This window comes from Tetrao urogallus (assembly GCF_951394365.1).
Source record: "Tetrao urogallus genome assembly, chromosome: 22".
In the NCBI taxonomy this organism is placed as follows: Eukaryota; Metazoa; Chordata; class Aves; order Galliformes; family Phasianidae; genus Tetrao; species Tetrao urogallus.
Genome location: NC_136835.1, coordinates 448700 through 466363, shown reverse-complemented (window position 1 = coordinate 466363; position 17664 = coordinate 448700). Strand labels below are relative to the sequence as shown.

The 17664-nt window shown below is 51.4% G+C and overlaps 4 protein-coding genes across 4 annotated transcripts; 2 read left to right on the top strand and 2 right to left on the bottom strand.

Annotated features, from left to right (window-relative positions):
* Window positions 1-1968: 1968 nt before the first annotated feature.
* Window positions 1969-3576, bottom strand: HSPB2 (heat shock protein family B (small) member 2; the record flags this gene model as incomplete). The annotated part of the gene is made up of 2 exons (XM_079545681.1): window positions 3391-3576; window positions 1969-2417 (listed from the first exon to the last, which is right to left on the bottom strand). The coding sequence occupies exons 1-2, from the start codon at window positions 3482-3484 to the stop codon at window positions 1969-1971; spliced, it is 543 nt and encodes a 180-aa protein (XP_079401807.1). The 5' UTR covers window positions 3485-3576.
* A 1692-nt stretch (window positions 3577-5268) lies between these two features.
* Window positions 5269-8436, top strand: CRYAB (crystallin alpha B; the record flags this gene model as incomplete). The annotated part of the gene is made up of 3 exons (XM_079545881.1): window positions 5269-5466; window positions 7015-7137; window positions 8233-8436. 3 exons carry the CDS (start codon window positions 5269-5271, stop codon window positions 8434-8436), a joined length of 525 nt encoding a protein of 174 aa, XP_079402007.1.
* A 1528-nt stretch (window positions 8437-9964) lies between these two features.
* On the bottom strand, window positions 9965-11584 carry CFAP68 (cilia and flagella associated protein 68; the record flags this gene model as incomplete). The annotated part of the gene is made up of 3 exons (XM_079545852.1): window positions 9965-10140; window positions 10817-10883; window positions 11384-11584. 3 exons carry the CDS (start codon window positions 11582-11584, stop codon window positions 9965-9967), a joined length of 444 nt encoding a protein of 147 aa, XP_079401978.1.
* A 1427-nt stretch (window positions 11585-13011) lies between these two features.
* Window positions 13012-17043, top strand: FDXACB1 (ferredoxin-fold anticodon binding domain containing 1; the record flags this gene model as incomplete). The annotated part of the gene is made up of 5 exons (XM_079545821.1): window positions 13012-13177; window positions 13517-13673; window positions 14122-14325; window positions 14988-15146; window positions 15867-17043. 5 exons carry the CDS (start codon window positions 13012-13014, stop codon window positions 17041-17043), a joined length of 1863 nt encoding a protein of 620 aa, XP_079401947.1.
* Window positions 17044-17664: the final 621 nt, after the last annotated feature.

Below are 17664 nucleotides of genomic sequence, written 5' to 3'. Positions count from 1 at the left end.
CCTGGGGGAGCTGCACTGCAAGCTGCACAGGGTCTTGAGCTGAATCTGCTGCCCTGTGCAGCTGGGCTTCTGAAAGTCCTGCAGCCTGGGCCTGACTGATGCAGGCGGGTGGGCTTCAGCCCTGCCCCCAGCAGGACCAGTTCTTGGGCTGCTGCACAGGCCGGGTGGTCTCAGGAATCTAAGTACCGTTGGGAAACTGCAGACTCTGTGTCTCAGGGTTTGTCCACAGACGCTGTTGATTCAGTGAGCCACTGTTTTGATTTCTGGGATAACTACGTTGCTTTGTGGAGAGGAAAAACAAAGAGGCTGGGAGCCTTTTCCCATCAGCCCCAAACACAAACGCTGGAGCTGCTGCTTTGAGCTCCACTGGAGAAACAGAAAGGCATTGAAAACATTGGCACAGCCAGGGAGCCCTTGGCTGCCGCTCCGCATTCCCCTGCAGCCCGTCAGCACGACAGGAGCCGCCTGGTTCCAGCACCGAGCAGCGAGCGTCGGGCGCAGCCCCGGGTGGCACCAGGCAGTGCCAGTCCCTCCCTCCCCCCACCCCGGCAGCTGCCCTCGGCCTGTCTGGGTGACAGGCTGCGAGCCTGGCACAGTGCGAGCCTGCGAGTGCCCAGCGGTGAGGAATGAACTTGCTGGAGAGAGCGGATGGGGCTCCTAAGAGAGGGACGAGAACTGTGTAATGGTTGTATTGCTGTGCGTTTGCACTGCAGTGTGTCACAGACTGGGAGTGTGCTGTGATAAGTACGGGTGCAAGGCAAGCTGGCATCACCGCAGAGGGAACTCTGAACTGCTACAGGCACTTTTCTCTTAGGACCCGTGCCCTGCATAGACCCAGCCCAGGCCCTGTGACTGCTGCAGGGGCTTGGGTGGATGCTGTGAGTGGGACGGGGTGTGTGCTGGGGGCACAGTGGGGCAGTCCGCTCCTGAAGGACCTGTCAGTTCTTGCTCTTACAAGCAGGTGACTGGAAGTCATTAATGTGGGATTATCTCTGAAATTATTACTAATAGCCTAGACAAAACCTGTTGTAAAGGTGATTTTTATTTTGGCATCATCTGAATTATTTACTGGCCCTCCTTCCTCACAGAGAGGAGTGCAAAAGACTGCAGCCACATTCTGACAGGAGGAAGCTTGTCCATGGGGACCTCAGAGCTTTTCTCTCTCCTTAGGAGGGCTGCACTGAGCTGTGCCAGGGTCCCCATATTTGGCCGGTGACACAGCATTCTGGATGCTTTAATTGGCACCGACAAGGATTGTGCCTGACGCCTGCTGAACCCTGGGGCTGGCTGCGCAGCAGCTGCCGCTGACAGCAGCACACCCGATCCCCAGTCCCACGTCACAGGGCTGTGAAGACGTTTCTCATGTAGCTGGTAGCATCACCATGTCTGCTAAAGGGGCAAATCTCTCATTTATGGGACTTTTCTCCAGACGAGTTCAGAGTGAACTCTCCACTGCTCTGCTCCTTGCATTCCAAGCTGCTAAGGCATCATCCATCCTTCCTGCTGCACAGTAATGTGGGCAGGAGCAGTGTGAGTCCAAGGCAAATGAGTGAAGCTTGGAGGCAGATTTATTCCTCTTTCCATTCAAGAGCTGTGGGTACTTAACAGCATTGCATCTGCACAAAGGCCAGCACCAGCAAGGTGCTGGGATTGCATGGGCAGGTGCACAGCCTCAGAGCATTGGGCGAGAGCAGCCCTTGCAGTGTGGGGTGAGAGAAGAGCATGGTGCTCACTGGGCACCCAGGAGAAAAACTTGCATTAGAGTCCCTTCCATGAACACTTTAGTCCCCCTCTTTTTTCATTTCCAAGCCCCTTCTTCTGATCATCAGCCTTAAGAAGCAGAAGTCTGGCATATGCACAGCTGTGTTCCAGCCCTTCTAAACACTGATGGTGAGAAACAGAGGCCTGGCACAGTGACTCCCTTTTCTGCCTCTCCCCCCTCCCTGCTCAAACCCAGCTTTGGGGCCTTTAGGACTCTTCTTTCCCTTTTTCTTCCTCAGACTGCTCTTCCTGCCCCACTGTCTGCTCCTGGATTATCTTCACTTCAATGATCCTGGCCTTCACCTCCTTTCCTGTTCGGGGTGCCACAATGTTCAGAATGCCATCGTGGGACAGGGTGGCTCTCATCAGCAAGGGGTCGACGTCCAGCGGGAGGATGTAGGTCCTGGTGAACTCCCGGGAGATGAAGCCGTGGCGGTCAGCCCTCTGGGGGTGCTGCCCCACCACCTCCAGCAGGTTGTCCACAGTGCGCACTGTCAGCTCGTCGGGCAGGAAGTGGCAGACGTCCAGGAACACCTCGTACTTGTGGTCATTGAGGCTGACCTCCGAGGTGCCTCGATCCAGCTGCTTGTTGATCCGAGGCCTGATGTAGTAGCCGTGGTACAGGGCAGGAGCTAAAATCTCACATGGGGACACACCTAGAAATGAGACCCAGTGGGAAGTGGGGGATTTCCCAGGGAAAGGGATGGAGAAGCAGGGAGGCTGGGTCCTGCAAACACCTTGATATTGCTGCTGCGTCAGTTCTGCAATGGGGACAGAGGCTCTGCCATTTCCTACCCTTGCATCTCCAGAGTGCACACTCAGTACCAAAGGCTCCTCTGCCATAAGCTGAGGGCTGACATCCAGCTAGGGCATCTGCTGGGTGGACTGGGAGGGACTGGTGGGTGCATTGGGTGCTCAGCAACGCAAAGCCCGTGGCTGGGTCTGGGCATAGAAAATGCTGATGGTGAAGACACTGCCCTGAAGAACTAAAGGCCTTTTGTTTGCCATTGTCCAGAGGGCTTTCCTTGGATCTTTTTGCCTTTTCACGCTGCTGTGCCGATGCTGAATGGTTCTGCTGCTGCCCACATTCCTTCCTCTCTGCCAACCGTTGCCGGGCTTTGTGCTTAACACCCCAGCTCAGCTTTTCTCACTGTTCCCGGCTACAAAATCTTCCCCTCCCCCTCCCCCAGCAGTAGTTTTCTAAACTCCCTCCTCCCCATCCTGCTGTGGGAAAGGTGGAACTGCTGCTGACACACCTCTCCCATGAGCAGGGTGCAACCTGCCCTGGCAATGGAGAAGAGCACTGGGACATGTCCTGCACAGTCACAGCCTCTGTGGGGTGTGGTGAGGTGGGGGGCATGAGGGGACAACGCTTTGCTCCCTGCTGCAGAGCATGTGCATGAACAGACCCTGGGGGCACAGGAAAGGGACAGGGGAACCAGCACTGGGCATGGAAGGAGGAGGTGGACCTAAAGAGAGCTCCTGGCTGTGCCTAGGCTATCCTCCTGGTTTTGCCTGGGTTCCCATGCTTGGGCTTCCTTGGCTCCTGAAGCTCCTCTCCAGAGGGACTGTGCCAGCCTCCTGCACCCAAAGACAGAGAGCTGCCGGGGGTCCCATCTCCCTGCTTACCTTCTCCAAAGTTCTGGTCGTAGATCTTGCTGGGGTTGGCGAACTCGTACTCTGAGCTCATGGGGTAGGCGTGGGGCACCGTCCGCGCGGCCATGGAGAGCTGAGGAAGGGGCCTGTCCAAGCACTCGCTGCCTCTGAGAGCGGAGGCTGCAGATTGCAAGGTTTTAGTTGGGTGAATTCCACAGGGAGGAGTGTGTGATAAAAAGACAGACCAAAATAGCCTTGCATCAGGCCCCGGGCCGCCTCGCCAGGGTGACGAGGGAAGCGCCTCATTGCATTCCTGTAAAGCTGCAGGCTCTGCCTGTCAGCGGGGTGCAATCCTGCACCTCCTGATTCCCTGCCTTGGGCAGGGGGCAAGAGACAGGAACTGGGCCCCCAGCTGCCCCTGCCAAGCCAGCAGGGGACAGGACAATGCCTAATGGTGGCTGGTGCTTGGTGAGGTTGTGTGCAGTCATGCAAAGCCATCGTTGTGAGCTTAGCCCTCAAATCAGCCCCAGAGAAAGGGATTTGTTTTCCCCTGAAGCTGAGTCTCTTGTTCCTGGGAGTGGTAAGGTGCTGCAGACTGTTAAGTGGCACTAAGCAGACCCTGACCACACTCCAGAACTGTGCCGCTGTGAGCCAGCTGTCTGGGCTGTGCTTTGGCCAGGGCTTCAGTGCTGTGCAGTGGGATCAGAAGAATGCCTGTGCTGGAGGTCACACATTAAGCAGGGTCTGAAGCTGGCCTAGATCCACTTTTATTGAACTGGGAGTTAGTACCCAGTTAAGCTCCTCATACTCTGAAACCAGAGATTTCCATGTCTGCGGTGCGAGAGAGCAGGTGCACTACTGCTGACGTAATATGGAACTGGACAAAGTACGGCTGGGGCTTCTGCAGAGGGTGAATTCTACTCCCTAATCTTGCAGGCAAGTGAACAGGAAGAGGGTCAGGCCCTTTTGCAGGGGACTGATGGTGCTAGCAGTGAGAATGATGTGCCCCTAAGCCAGAAGGCTGTATGTAAGTTGCAGATGCTCAGAGCTCTTGTACTTTAAAGACAGCTGCTGGGCTGAACCCAGTCTCATGATCTGAACTGATTGCTGCAGGGCAAACAGAACAAGGGAGTTTGCAAACCAGAGAAGGCAAGCAGCAGTGCAGCTCTGCAGGGCTGCTGTTTGCCTGCTTTATCTCTGCTTGCAGAGTGCTGGGCTCTTCTGCTCTCTCCTGCAAAGTGGTTTCTCTAGTGGGCAAAGAGGAAGAGGTATCAGCTGATGCCCTGTGGAAACCATCCTTAGTGTGCACACACCAGCAGGTGCTTATGTAGGGTGCTCACTAGTCTGTAGAGCTGCACACCAGAGTACATCACAACAGACCTTTTGGGGTCCATGTTGCCCTCCAGCTATGGCGTGCGGCTTCCTTCGCTTTAAGGGAAGGCAGAGCCTTTCCTAGGCGCGTGGGTGCAGTGGGGAGCTGCAGCCATGGTGCCGTCACAGGGAACAACAGCCCCTTGTCCTTTTCCATGTGAGCCAAAGATAGGAGCTGCATTGATCCTGCTGGCATCCGAAGCAGCTGGGAACATCCGCCAAGCCTGCTTGGGACTCAGCAGATAAACAGCACGTGGGGCGCGGGGCGGGCAGCCGGGCAGCTTGGCTTCTTGCTGCCCCATTAGTCTCCTTGTCTTCTTCTCCCCTTCCCCCTCCTCCTTAGCAATCTGTTCAAACCCCCAGACACTCCTGGGCACTGCTGAAGGGACCAGTCCCGGATTGGGACAATAAAATCCCTGACACCACTATTCGGGAGGCCTCGGGGGGAGAGGCCCCGCCAGCCACGCGGGTATAAAGCTGCCCCCTGTGCTGGGCACAGCACTGCAGCAGTCGTTTGCTTGGCTCCTCTGTCGCGCTCCGATGGATATCACCATTCACAACCCCCTGATCCGCAGACCTCTGTTTTCTTGGTTGACACCGAGCCGTATCTTTGACCAGATATTTGGAGAGCACTTGCAGGAGTCAGAGCTGCTCCCTACTTCCCCCAGCCTCAGCCCCTTCCTGATGAGATCCCCCTTCTTTCGGATGCCCAGTTGGCTGGAGACGGGACTCTCAGAGGTAATCTGCCCTGCTTTCTGCTCTTTGTTACCGCTGGGTGCACATCCTGATGGGTCTGGAGCTGGGAACCCAGGAGAGCTGGGACGCTGCTTGTAGATTGTTAATAGGAAAAGCCTGGGGAAAAGGGTGCTGAGTTTTTGCCTCTGCTCCTCTGTGTTAGGTAAGTTCCTCTGCACGCTTTGCTAATCACTTGTAACTGAGAGCAAGTATTGCCACAGCCATGGGCACAGAGACAAACCGAGCTGTGTGTGTGCTGTTAATGACTGCAGGAACTGACAGGAGAAAGGAGGAAGCCTGATTTCTCTGTCTGCCCTGAAAAATTTTCCATTCTGCTTCCTCCTGAGAAGTAGAGGAGCAGTGGGACCCCCATGCCAGGCAGCGTGGGAGCCCCCCGCTGCTGAATAGAGAGGCCAAAGCTAAAGCATCTCTGGCAGACAGAGCAGTGTTTTCAGAGAGATATGGGACGGGAGGGCCTTTAAATGGCCATCTGCTTGCTTCAGGGGCTGAGGCACGCAGCTCAAATGACCTTGTTCAGTGTGCAGGTCAGCTGTCTATTTGCAAATAACTTATAGAGGTACTCAAAGCCTACTCAAATGGAGTGAGAGGGAAGTATTTTCTTACTCTTTGCTTAATGTTTCCCTTGGTTTAGTCACCTGGGTCTGGTCATCTGATGAAGCAGCCATAATAAGCACCACAGGTAATAACATCAACATCTGACTTTCTCATTGGAGAAATCTTCACAAATAATCTAGCAGAAGGAGCAGGAAGCCTTCCAGGTAAAACTGAGGAAACCAGTAAGCTAGAACTGGCATGGAAGCTGCCTCCGTGTCCCAGAACAGAGCTGCAGGAGCCTCATGTGTTTCCTGACCATGACCACAGCAGGAAGGCAGAGGGAGCCAGCTTGCACTGCTGAGTCCCACTGACTTATCCAAGACAGGCAGAAAATGCAAATTCAACCTCAGGAGCCAGCAAAAAGCAGCATTTGCTGGAGATGACAAAGTGCAAAATGGAAGGTAAGGAGGCAAGATGAGCAGCAGGTGACTCAGAGTTTCAGCAGTAGCCCTGCTGCTCAGATAAGAGAGGTGAGGCAGTAGTGCTGCTTAGCTGACACACGCTATTTTTGTTTTTAAGGAGTGATGATGCAGGGAAAAGCCTGCGAGTGACACACATGAGCTGTGGTCAGCTGCACACTCAGTTTCTTTTTCCAGAAAGACTTAGCAAAATTCAGTTGCAGAGACTGGAAATCTCCAGACACCTCAGAAAAAGTTTGGGGAGTCAGTTTTAACAAATTCAAATTGAGAAAATCTCTTCCTTATTCCCCAGAAAATGTTTATTATATGTTTATCCTGAGAGAAAGCATCATGCTTTATGTGGTGGGCATGAATGGAAGAGGCTTACAAGAGACAATCTGAGCCAGATAAGAATCCCAGGACTGAATGCAGGTCAGGCAGGGCATGTGGAGAGAGCCCAGCGTGAGCATGACCTGCTGCATGCTGAGAGTCTGATGAAGCTGAAACCTTTGCCTGAAGTTGTCTCCTTGTTTTACAGATGCGACTGGAGAAGGACAAATTTTCTGTAAATCTTGATGTGAAGCATTTCTCCCCTGAGGAGCTGAAAGTGAAGGTGCTTGGGGACATGATAGAAATTCATGGGAAACACGAGGAGCGGCAGGTACTTCTTTAATTGCGTCACTGTTAGCCAGCGTGTGCTTCCTCATCTATGGTTAAACAAGGAGGCTGCAGAATAATCCTCTTCTTTGCCCTTCTGAAACACTTGCAGTGTTTTTGATCAACCAATCCTAATGGACGATCTCTGTGCAAACCGATCCGATTCCAGACTGGGCAGCAGCAGAGTGGAGATTTAGTGCTGGTGTTGCATGACCTGAGAACTGAACTGGAAAATCAACTTTGAAGTGAGCATTTCTGGGCCTCCCTCTTTCTGGGAAGAAGACAGGAATGCAGAGAGGCATTCAATAAGTTAACAGTGAGCTGTAATAATTAAACCACATAATGAATCCATGCATTGCCCTGTTCCATTAGCAAGAGGCTATCTGTTCCTGAAAAAATACCAACTTATAGTCCTTAAGGGTTGTGCTCTGCTGTCAGCCGTCCCACTGCTTGCTGGCTCAGTGGCAAATGGTCAAAGAGAGGCCAAAAGCCATGTGTAAGGCTGTACATAAAGGGATTGCCCATCCCCCTCTACTTGCAAGAAGGAAACAAATCCTAGAGATAAAGTAGCTGTATCAGTGTATCCATCAGCTCCAAAAGCTTCTGGGAGCCCAGATCTGTCAGTCAAAAAATTCAGCACTACTCATAGATGCTGGAAGCTCATAATTCTGAAATAGCTTCTGCAAGGTTTTTTTGGCTAGAGTTGAGAAGAACTCACCTGGAAGCTGTGTATTCTGAGGGCCTGAAGACCCTCAGGAGGAGGGGCTGCTGGCTCTGGAGGTAGCTGTAGGTCCTACATTTTAGCCATGGCAGCACAGCACTGTGAAACAAAGCTGGCAGGCACAAAAGCTGGAGGAGAAAGCCTCATCCTGCAAAGGATGCCTGCACCACCTGCAGGGGCAGGCCATTCTCTCACTTCAGCCGTTCTCAGATCTTTACAAGGGAGATCTCATAATAAAAACTCTTTTAACTTTCTGAAAAGTTTTCCTTTGGGAGCTGAAGCTTCCTGAACTCAGACTTTACGCTAAAGACCCATGGTTTAGGTGGAACTGAGGGAACACTTCTAATCAGCGCTGTTCCTTCTCTTCTCCTTTTGAAGGATGAGCATGGCTTTATTGCCAGGGAGTTCAGCAGGAAATACAGGATCCCAGCTGACGTGGATCCCCTGACCATCACCTCATCGCTCTCTCTGGATGGTGTCCTGACAGTGAGTGCACCGAGAAAACAAAGCGACGTCCCTGAGCGAAGTATTCCTATCACCCGTGAAGAGAAGCCTGCCATTGCAGGATCCCAGAGGAAGTAGGCCGCTATGTGATGTCACGCCAGGGCCATTCAAGAGCACTTCTCATCGGATGCCAGCTCTGCTCAATGGCCACTCTTATTTATTTATGCTGAGTAAGTTTACTAACAAATAAAACGTGAATAAGCAGTCTGTAGTTTTTGGTTTGGAGCACTTGAGACAAGAGAGGTGTTGGCTCAAGAAAGCCATGTAAGTTTGCAGCATAGGGAAACATATCTGGCATCATTCTTGCTTACAGCTTGTGTGGCAGGTGTGTCCAGGAGTGCTTGTCTCTGTGTTCAAAAACACTTTGCTGGTGTAACTTTACTCATTTACTCTAATGTTTTGCAAACATCTAACTGCATGAGCCTTTCCTTTCAGTGTTTCCTGAGGATTTCTGGGTGTTTCACAAGCAATAGAAAAGTTTCTCCAGTGGAGATTAGGCTGGTATGACAACTTCATGACAATCGAAACCCATTCAAAGTGTGGGTGTCAGATAACAACTGAATGGGGAACAACTGTATCTTGTATTTCTAGAATGATCCATGCTACGCAAAAGCATTCAAGTGCTGCAATCACTTGGGAGCAGTTGCAGATGACAACTGCATAGCTGCAGTAAACACAGATACATCCAGAGAGGAGAAAAATGTCCTGCTCTAATGGTGCAAACCACATCACTCTGAAACTATGTTGTCTGTGCCCTTCAAACAATAAATAGCATCTGAAGTCTAGAGTATTCATCTGATTTATGCTAACACTGTTGTATGGTACGAAACAATACTAAGTCCTTCTCGTGTGTCAGAATCTGCTTAGCACCTCTCTTCAAAGAGCTATGAGCGGAAAGGAAAGTCTGTATTACTGGAACATAATTTCTGCAATTCCTGCCCCCCTTGCTCCTCCCCCTCCCCCCCCCCCCCCCCCCCCAACAAAAAACCCCGAAAAAATGCACCAGGTCTATTGCACAGGTCATTGTACTCAGCTATGACTGATGAGGTGTTGGAACAGACTGTCCAGGAAGGGGGAGGAGGTGTTTAAGGAAGGGGTGGATGTCGCACTGAGGGACTCAGTGGGCAGTGCTGGTGGACTGGGTGATCTGGAAAGATCTTTTCTGACCTTAATGATTCTATGATTCTGTGACCCACCTTCTATGTCTCTTATACCTGCTAAGACAAGAATTATAAGAGATCAGTCAAAATCTCAGGTGAACTCAGTGGGCAAACTTCTTCCATGGCTTTAAGGGAAAGGACTACAATGAGAATCAGTGAGCTGGGATCACTGTCAAATGCACCAGATCCCACCTGAATGCCAAGCTCCAGTTTAAAAAGTTCTACCAGGTAAGGTGTTAGTTGAGCTTCAGTGACAAAGTGAAGCATGACAGAAACTCACGGGTTAATTACAAACAATACTGCTGAGAAAGCAGGAGCAACATATTTCACAAGATGCTGTATTTGGCTCTAATGCAGGACAGGTTGTTTCGGTTTGAGGGATATCTTTGCAGCACGGCTAGCAGACAGGCCTCCTGTTATCCTGAAGGCATAGTCTGCAGTCCCCTTCATCTCTGTTGCTTTGTCTGCATCCTTTTTGTTCCTTCTCTAGGTGTTGGACATGAGCAGTGGCTGTGTGGAGGCCTGTAGTCGATTGTGTAGCAGGACTGGGCAGTTGATTTGAACAAAGGAGGTTCCAACTCAGGCTGGTGGCCCGGAAACCAATGAGGTTCTTGTTCAAATCCTGAAAGGAGAAACAAAGCCAACTTGAGAAAGAACGTCTAAAATATATATATCCAAAATATATTCAAGTGTATCCAAAAAGTGAAAATGGGGGGAAATCCTTTCTACAGAGCAGGGATTTGTTAGAATCACAGAATCATTAAGGTTAGAAAAGGCCTCCAAGATCATCTAGTCCCACCTACCACCACTATTTCCCCACTAAACCATGTCCCTCAGTGCTATATCGACCCTTTCCTTGGTCACTCCAGGTGCAATGACTCCACCGCCTCCCATGGCATCCTGTGCCAGTGCCCGACCACTCAGAGAACAAAAGCCAGCTCCTGCTGACACAGACAGGATCCGTCGGCCTTCCTGGCCACACTGCTGGCTCACTGCAGCCGAGCGCCGACCAACAGCCGCACGTCCATTTCTTCCACAAAGGCTCCAACTCAGAAACAAGAAATGGGGCTTTTCAATGGAGACCTCTCAGGAATAAGTGTGATGAGGGCAGCTAGGCAAGAACACATGAAATGCGAGTGCCACTCCCTGAAAGACTCGAAAGACCTGTTCTGTGATGGTGCAGGAATACAGCTCAACAGAGAAAACATCAGTCTGTCGTCTCTGGGCAAAATGTCATCCAAAGATCTTCTTTAACCTTGCTACAGAACAAACATTTTGTTTCAATTCTGCACACATACTTCCCGTTCTCTGATCCTTGTCCTTGTTGTAATCCGAAGAATACGTCGTTTCAAAGCAGTGAGCATACTGGAAAGAAAAACTCACATTTAACACTGCCAAATATAAACTAAAAACTTCAGCATTTTGCACCTTACAGGAGGAACAAAGTACCTGCAATCACACCCCTGCTTTGAAGTCAGTCTGAGGTAAGATCACAAAGCTTGGGTGACTTCTTTGCATTCACCATCTCAGGGCAAAATGCTGAACAGCAAAGGCACCACAGTTTGACTGGAGCCACTACTAAGAGCAAGGCTGAGATTAAATGAAGAAGCATTTCTCACGGCTTCTGCCCTGCAGTGGAACTGTTGTAGAGTGCTCAGCCGAGGAAAGGAATTGGCTTTGTATTTTTAAAATCCATTAGGAAAGACCAGGAGCAGGGCAGCAGAAGGGGAGCTATTCATGGCAGGCTCACCTCTATGACATTCAAAGCTGATGGAATGGATAAGGCCCTGTGTATGTGACAAATTCAGTGACCAAGGAATACCTCAGCTGAGATTTGCTATGTCTGTGAAAGGCCCAGCACATACTTGGGAAGGAAGTGGTTTGGGTTGTGTGATGTTCCGGATGTCGTAGCGCTCTTCATTCCAGTTCCCCATAAGTACTTTGTGTGAGTAATCGTTCTCATTGGTGGTGCACCTCCAGCCAAACTGGGAGAACTTGGAGGTTTCTGTCCACACCTCCCCATGGCCAGTGGCATGCTTTAAGGAGCCACTGAGGAAGTTGTACATGGTCTGGATTTGATCTGGGAACAGAGTCCAGCAGTGAACAGCCCAGACTTAAACCACTCCTAGCAGCACGGAATGTCACACCTTCACTTCCTTGGTAACCAGGCAAGGACCTCACCTTTCTGGTTGTGATGGAAGCATACAATCCTAGAATTGTTTGAGTTGATAGGGACTCTTAAATGTCATCTAGTCCAATTCCCCTGCAGCGCACAGGGACACCCACAGCTCAGCAGTGCTCACAGCCCCGTCCAGCCTGACCTTGGCTGTCTGCAGGGACGGGGCACCACCGCCTCTCTGGGCAACCCGTGCCAGCGCCTCACCGCCCTCACTGCCAAACCTTCCTCAGCTCCACCTCAATCTCCCCTCTTGTGGTCTGAAGCCATCTCCCCTTCTCCCATCACACAGACCCACTATAGAGTCCGTCCCCTCCCTTCTCACAGCCCCTTCAGATGCTGACGGGCCGCTCTCAGCTCTCCTTCTCTTGCCTTCTCTTCTCCATGCTGCTCAGCCCCAGCTCTCGGCCTGTCCTCGCAGGGAGAGCTTCCATCCCTGCCGCCATTTCTGTGTCCCTCCTCTGGCCGCGCTCCAGCAGCTCCACGTCTCTCCTGCCCTGAGGACTCCACCTGTGGACGCAGTGCTCCAGGTGAGCTGTCACAGCACAGCAGAGGGGCAGGAGCACCTCCCTGCCCTGCTGCCCGCGCTGCTCTGCCTGCAGCCCAGGGTCCGCTGGGCTTTCTGTGCTGCCAGGGCACACTGCTGGCTCCTGTCCAGCTGCCCCCCACCAGTACCCCCGGTCCTTTTTGGCAGGGCTGTGCTCTATCCTTACGTCCCCCAGTTGCACTGACAGTGGGTGCTGCCATGACCCAGGTGCAGACCTTGCACTTGGCTTTGCTGAACCCCCTGAGGTTCTCCTGGGCCAGAGCTCCGCCTGTTTGAATCTCTCTGGATGGAATCCTGTCCCTCAGGAGTGTCAGCTGCAGCACACAGCTTAGGATATTACTGCAAACTGCTGAGGGTGCACTCGATCCCACTGTCAGTGTCACCAGTGAATGACAGTGAGCACCAGTCCCAGCACTGACCCCTGAGGGACACCACTTGCCACCCGAACACCGAGCCATTCACCACCACAGCCAATGGCATCAGAGGACTGCATTCATTCTAGATGTGACAGAGCTTTTTGGGTGGTACAGTAAGCATTTATTTTCCTAAAGAAGGATACTGAATTTCTCAGCTTCATAGGTAACCACGGGGTGACGCAGCCACCTTACAAACAGAGGAATTCATTCATCCAGGCCGAGGGCGCCGACGCCCGGACCGGCACCGCCTTTCCCGGCTGAGCCCCGCGCCGCCCCCCGCCGCCTCCCGAGCCGCTCAGGGCGCACAGAGCGCGGCGTCACCGGGCGGAAGCGCGGCCATCGGGGAGCCGAGCGATGGCGGAGCGCCGCGTTTTGCTGCTGGGCGAGGGCAACTTCTCGTTCGCCGCCGCGCTCTGCGAGACCGACGGGACCCGCGTGGTAGCAACCTGCTACGAGAGAGAGGAAGAGGCGGCGGCGCGGGGCCGGGCCGCGGAGAGCATCCGGCGGCTGCGGGAAAGGGGTGGGCGGGCGCAGCGCTGCGGGGCCTCGCGGGTCTCGAGTGCCGCTCGGGGTGGGGCTGGCCGGCGGGATCAGTGTCCCGCAGGAGGAGCAGCGCTGAAGGAACCGTTAGCAGAAATCTGCGGCGGAGCAAAGGGAGCGTGGGCTCCCCGCTTCCCTGACACGTGGGAGGCAAGACCACGGATGGTCTCTAAAGTGGCCAATCCTGGAATGGTTTGGGTTGGGATACATCCGAAGAGGCCTCCTGGTGCCACTCCCTGCAGTGCACAGGGACACCCACAGCTCCTGCGGTACTCAGAGCCCCGTCCAGCCTGACCTTGGTTTTTGTTTACTTTTGAAGGAGCTGAAGTTATGTTTTCTGTGGACTGCACCAAGCTGAAGGACTATTTTTTACCAGCAAAAAGAGAATTTGACTGCATTTATTTCAACTTCCCTCACTGTGGGAGGAAGGCTGGGGTGGTGAAGAACAGAGAGCTGCTCTCAGGCTTCTTCCATAGGTGAGTCAAGCAGAGTTAGTGCTGTGCTCACTGACTGCAGAGATCACAGAATTGCGAAGGTCGGAAAAGACTCCTAACATCGCATAGTCCAACCATGCACCTACCACCAATGCTGCCCACTATCTGTATCCCTAAATACCACATCTCCACATTTCCTGAACACCTGCAGGGACAGTGGCTCCCCACCCCCTGGACAGCCTGTGCCAGTACCTGACCACATTTCCAGAGAAGAAATTCTTCCTAATATCCAACCTGAGCCTCCTATGGTACAACTTGAGACTATCACCTCTCATCTGGTTGCTGTTACGTGGGAACAGAGGCCGACCCCCACCTCACTACAGCCTTGCAGGGCAACATACCTTCCTAGCACTGCTGCAGCTCCTTGCAGGTGTTACATGATTTCTGGCTGTGCTAACACAGCGCCTCTTGTTGCCTGCTTCCCTTCCAGCTGTGCAGAAGTGCTGACACAGGATGGAGAGGTCCGCGTGGCTCTCTGCAGGGGGCAGGGTGGCACGCCTGCTGATCAGCCCAGGAGAGAGTGGCACAACAGCTGGCAGGTGGTGGCGGTGGCAGCAGGAGCTGGCTTCATCCTGAGCGATGTTCATCCCTTCCGAGCAGAGACTGCCCATGGCTATGAATGCACGGGGTACAGGTACCTGCGGCGTGGCAGATACATGTCCTTTCATCGTGCCTGTCACACTCATATGATCTTATAGTATGTTGTTTATTGGAGAGAGAAACTATTTAATTTTCCATAGAACCTATATGACATAGAACATATATATATATGACATATATATGACATAGACATACATAGAACAGCTGCAGTTCATCTTTGCCTATAAGCAGAATAGCCCAGAAGAAAATGCAAGCTTCTTGAGAAAGTACTCTTGAAAAGATCAGATTATCTTAGAATTTTAAAGGTTAAAATGGTCCGTTTCAGAGTAAAAGTCAATCTTAGCCTAAAGACAATGTGGGGACTGTGGCATATGTGTCTGATTGAGATAGTCACAGCATGGTGGATGTTGGCAGGGACCTCCAGCAGTCAGTTAATTGCAGTTCAACTGCAGAGCTAGGTAGAACAGGTCACTCAGAGCAAAATGCAGACCACACAATTTATTTGTGCAGATTATTTCAGTATTGGACCATCTATCCATAAAAATATGCTAAGTTGCATTTTTGTTGTCTAACAAGATCAGGGATTCAGCAAGAGTCGTGTTAGTGTTAAGGTGAATTATCTTTGTCACCCTCCCTTATGTCACATTAAATCTAGGAAAGAGTCAATGATTTTGCTGTGCTTTTATGTATTGCCAGGAGTCAAGATAAATCGTTCTGCATAGAGGGTGCTTTAAACCACGTTTTTACTCGGAGCGCACCGCTTCTGTATTGCAAGCCTCTGATCTGTGAGACAGAGCTGAACGGACAAAGAATTTCATTTCAAGTACCGCAAGTACTTGTGGATAAAATTAACAGGTAAGTTACACAACTGGTGTCACTTTGGCAGTAATGTGCGTCCTCTCAGTGGGAATGACCAGTATGGGTCTCTGATAAAATGGAACTGCTTCACATTTCCTCCTTTTCCCTGTACAGGATTTTCTTTCCCATTTCTTCTTGAAGTCTGCTTTGTGTTGGTTGTGGTTATGGCCTACTTAAAAAAAAGCCTATGGAAGAAAAAAGGAACTCCGTGGTTGAGGCCAAGCTACTGTATGCTTGCTCACACAGATAATGAAACCTTTTAATCTATTTTACCGTACCTTGGAAGAAATGAGGAGCTGACTTTGTGTCTGCTGTTACTGCAATACTAAGGCTAGCTAGGGTAAAGAGTGCTCATCTCTTACTGGCCCTGCTGCATGCCTTGGAAACTGTGCAGGGCTGGGAAAAGGTGACTGGTTTCCATAGCTTGGTAATGCCAGTGATGACTGGAAACTTGGTGACACTGACAGTTAAGTTCCATTCCTTTCCACTGGCTAAAGCACAGGTAGCAGTAGGTTGCAGCCTAGAGACATGCCCAGCATCCCGACAGCACGTCAGTGGTTGCAGTGCCCCTGGTGAAAGACTTGACTAGTTGCTGAAAGCAAGCTTGATGTCTGATACTGCTTTGAGTAAATTGCCATGCTCAAGTTATGATGATAGGAGGGCTTTGCAGGGAAATCTGTCTGCTGTGTCTGTAATTTGCATTTTTGTTTTTCACAGGGGTTTCCTAGAGCGAAATTCAAACCATCCAGTACGGACAATAAAGGAGAAGCTCACTGCAGCACTCAGCCAAGCCTTCCCACTGCAGAGCATTGACTACTGCCTTTCTCTGCTCCTCCAAGGTCACCTCAATGCTGCTTGTCACTCAAACATTTTTTGGATCCTTCCAAGACCAGAGGAGACTCCAAGAGCTGAAGAAATGGCTGGTGGGCAGGCAAACGCAATTTTATTTTGCCATGTTGCTTTTCATGGGGACACAGATCAGAATGTACAAGAGGGATGTCAAACTCCAAAGTGGTGTTATCTTAGACCTTCCCTTCTGCCTTATGCTCAGGCAATAATAAAAAGTGCAGCTTTTGTCCCAGGAACACTTTACATTTTTTCTGGCCCAGTTTTCAGGAAGTGCCGCATCTCTCCTTACTGTATGCCTGTTTTTCATGAGATGGTTTTTGTGTGTGCAGTTAACCGAGGTTCAGAGATCAGCTGTATACAGATGGTAGTGGACAAGATTAAAACCAGCATACATTCTCTTCACCAGAGCATTTCTGATTTTAAGTTGAGCATTAGTCTGCAGGAAGCAACGAGCTTGGGAACAGCTGAGCTCAATGACTTTGCTGCTTTTGAATCTCAGCTTGGTGAAATGCAATTCTTCCTCTGCATGGAGGCAGAAACTCGGGACTCCTCGGAGAGGAGCTCTTGTGTGGGTGCAGTGCGGACAGCTTCGTATGAGCCAGCAGGCAGCGATTTGGTTGTTGTCTTTGTTTCACTGAATCTGGACCTTGTGGCCATGCTCATCTGTGCCATAGATGACTGGCGCATGCTCTGGACATCAGACGCACGCTTCCTCCGTCAGTTTCCTGCAGGAGAGCTACGGATTTTCAGGAGCTTCTCTCTCTACCCACCTTCTTATGTGCATGACGTCAGCTTTTGGCTTCCCGATGGGGAACAATTGGATGATGTTGCTTTTCACACCATTGCTAGAGAAGTATCAGATGAAGCGGTGGCATCCATCCATTTACTTGATGACTTCCAGCAGCCGGGGACAGGCCGGAACAGCGTGTGCTGCCGGCTCACCTTCCAGAGCTGCGACAGGGTGCTGGGCCGCAGGGAGGTGGCAGCCATGCAGCTGCGCTTCAGGGAGGAAATCTCTCAGCGGCTGCGTGTGGCCCTGCGGTAGGGCTGTGTGGTGCTGGGGCAGGGCTCCATGTGGCCCTGCGGCAGGGCTGTGTGGTGCTGCTGTCTGCAGAACGTGGCTGCATCTCACAGTGCTGTGTGGTGTTGCAGCGCCTCTTACAAAGGTGGAGTCCAGTATCTGCCTACATTGTAAATGTGGAAAATAAAAAGTGGACACCTCCATGCTGTGCACGCGTGTGTGTAATGAAAGCTCGTTTCTTAAAGTAGAGCCTTTCTTTGATAGGGTAAGCTGATCATAAAAGATAAAAAGAGATATCAGCCCAAGCAAGTCTGAGAACACTTCATGAGGCTGAATGTGTGCAAGTTTGTGGGGCCAGGAGATATCATCCATGGTTCTGTAAGAACTGGCTGATGTGGTTGCCAAGCTGCTCTCCATCATATCTGAAAAATTGTGTCTGGCAGGTGAAGTCTGTGGTGACTGGAAAAAAGGAAACACTCCTATTCTAAGAAAAGAAAGGAAGAAAGGAAGACCCAGGAACTACAGGCCGGGGAATCTTACCTCTGTGTGTGGGAAGATCATGGAGCAGATCCTCCTGGAAGAGATGTTAAGGCACATTGAGGTGAGGGGGTGATCCGAGACAGCCAGCACGGCTTCACCAAGGGC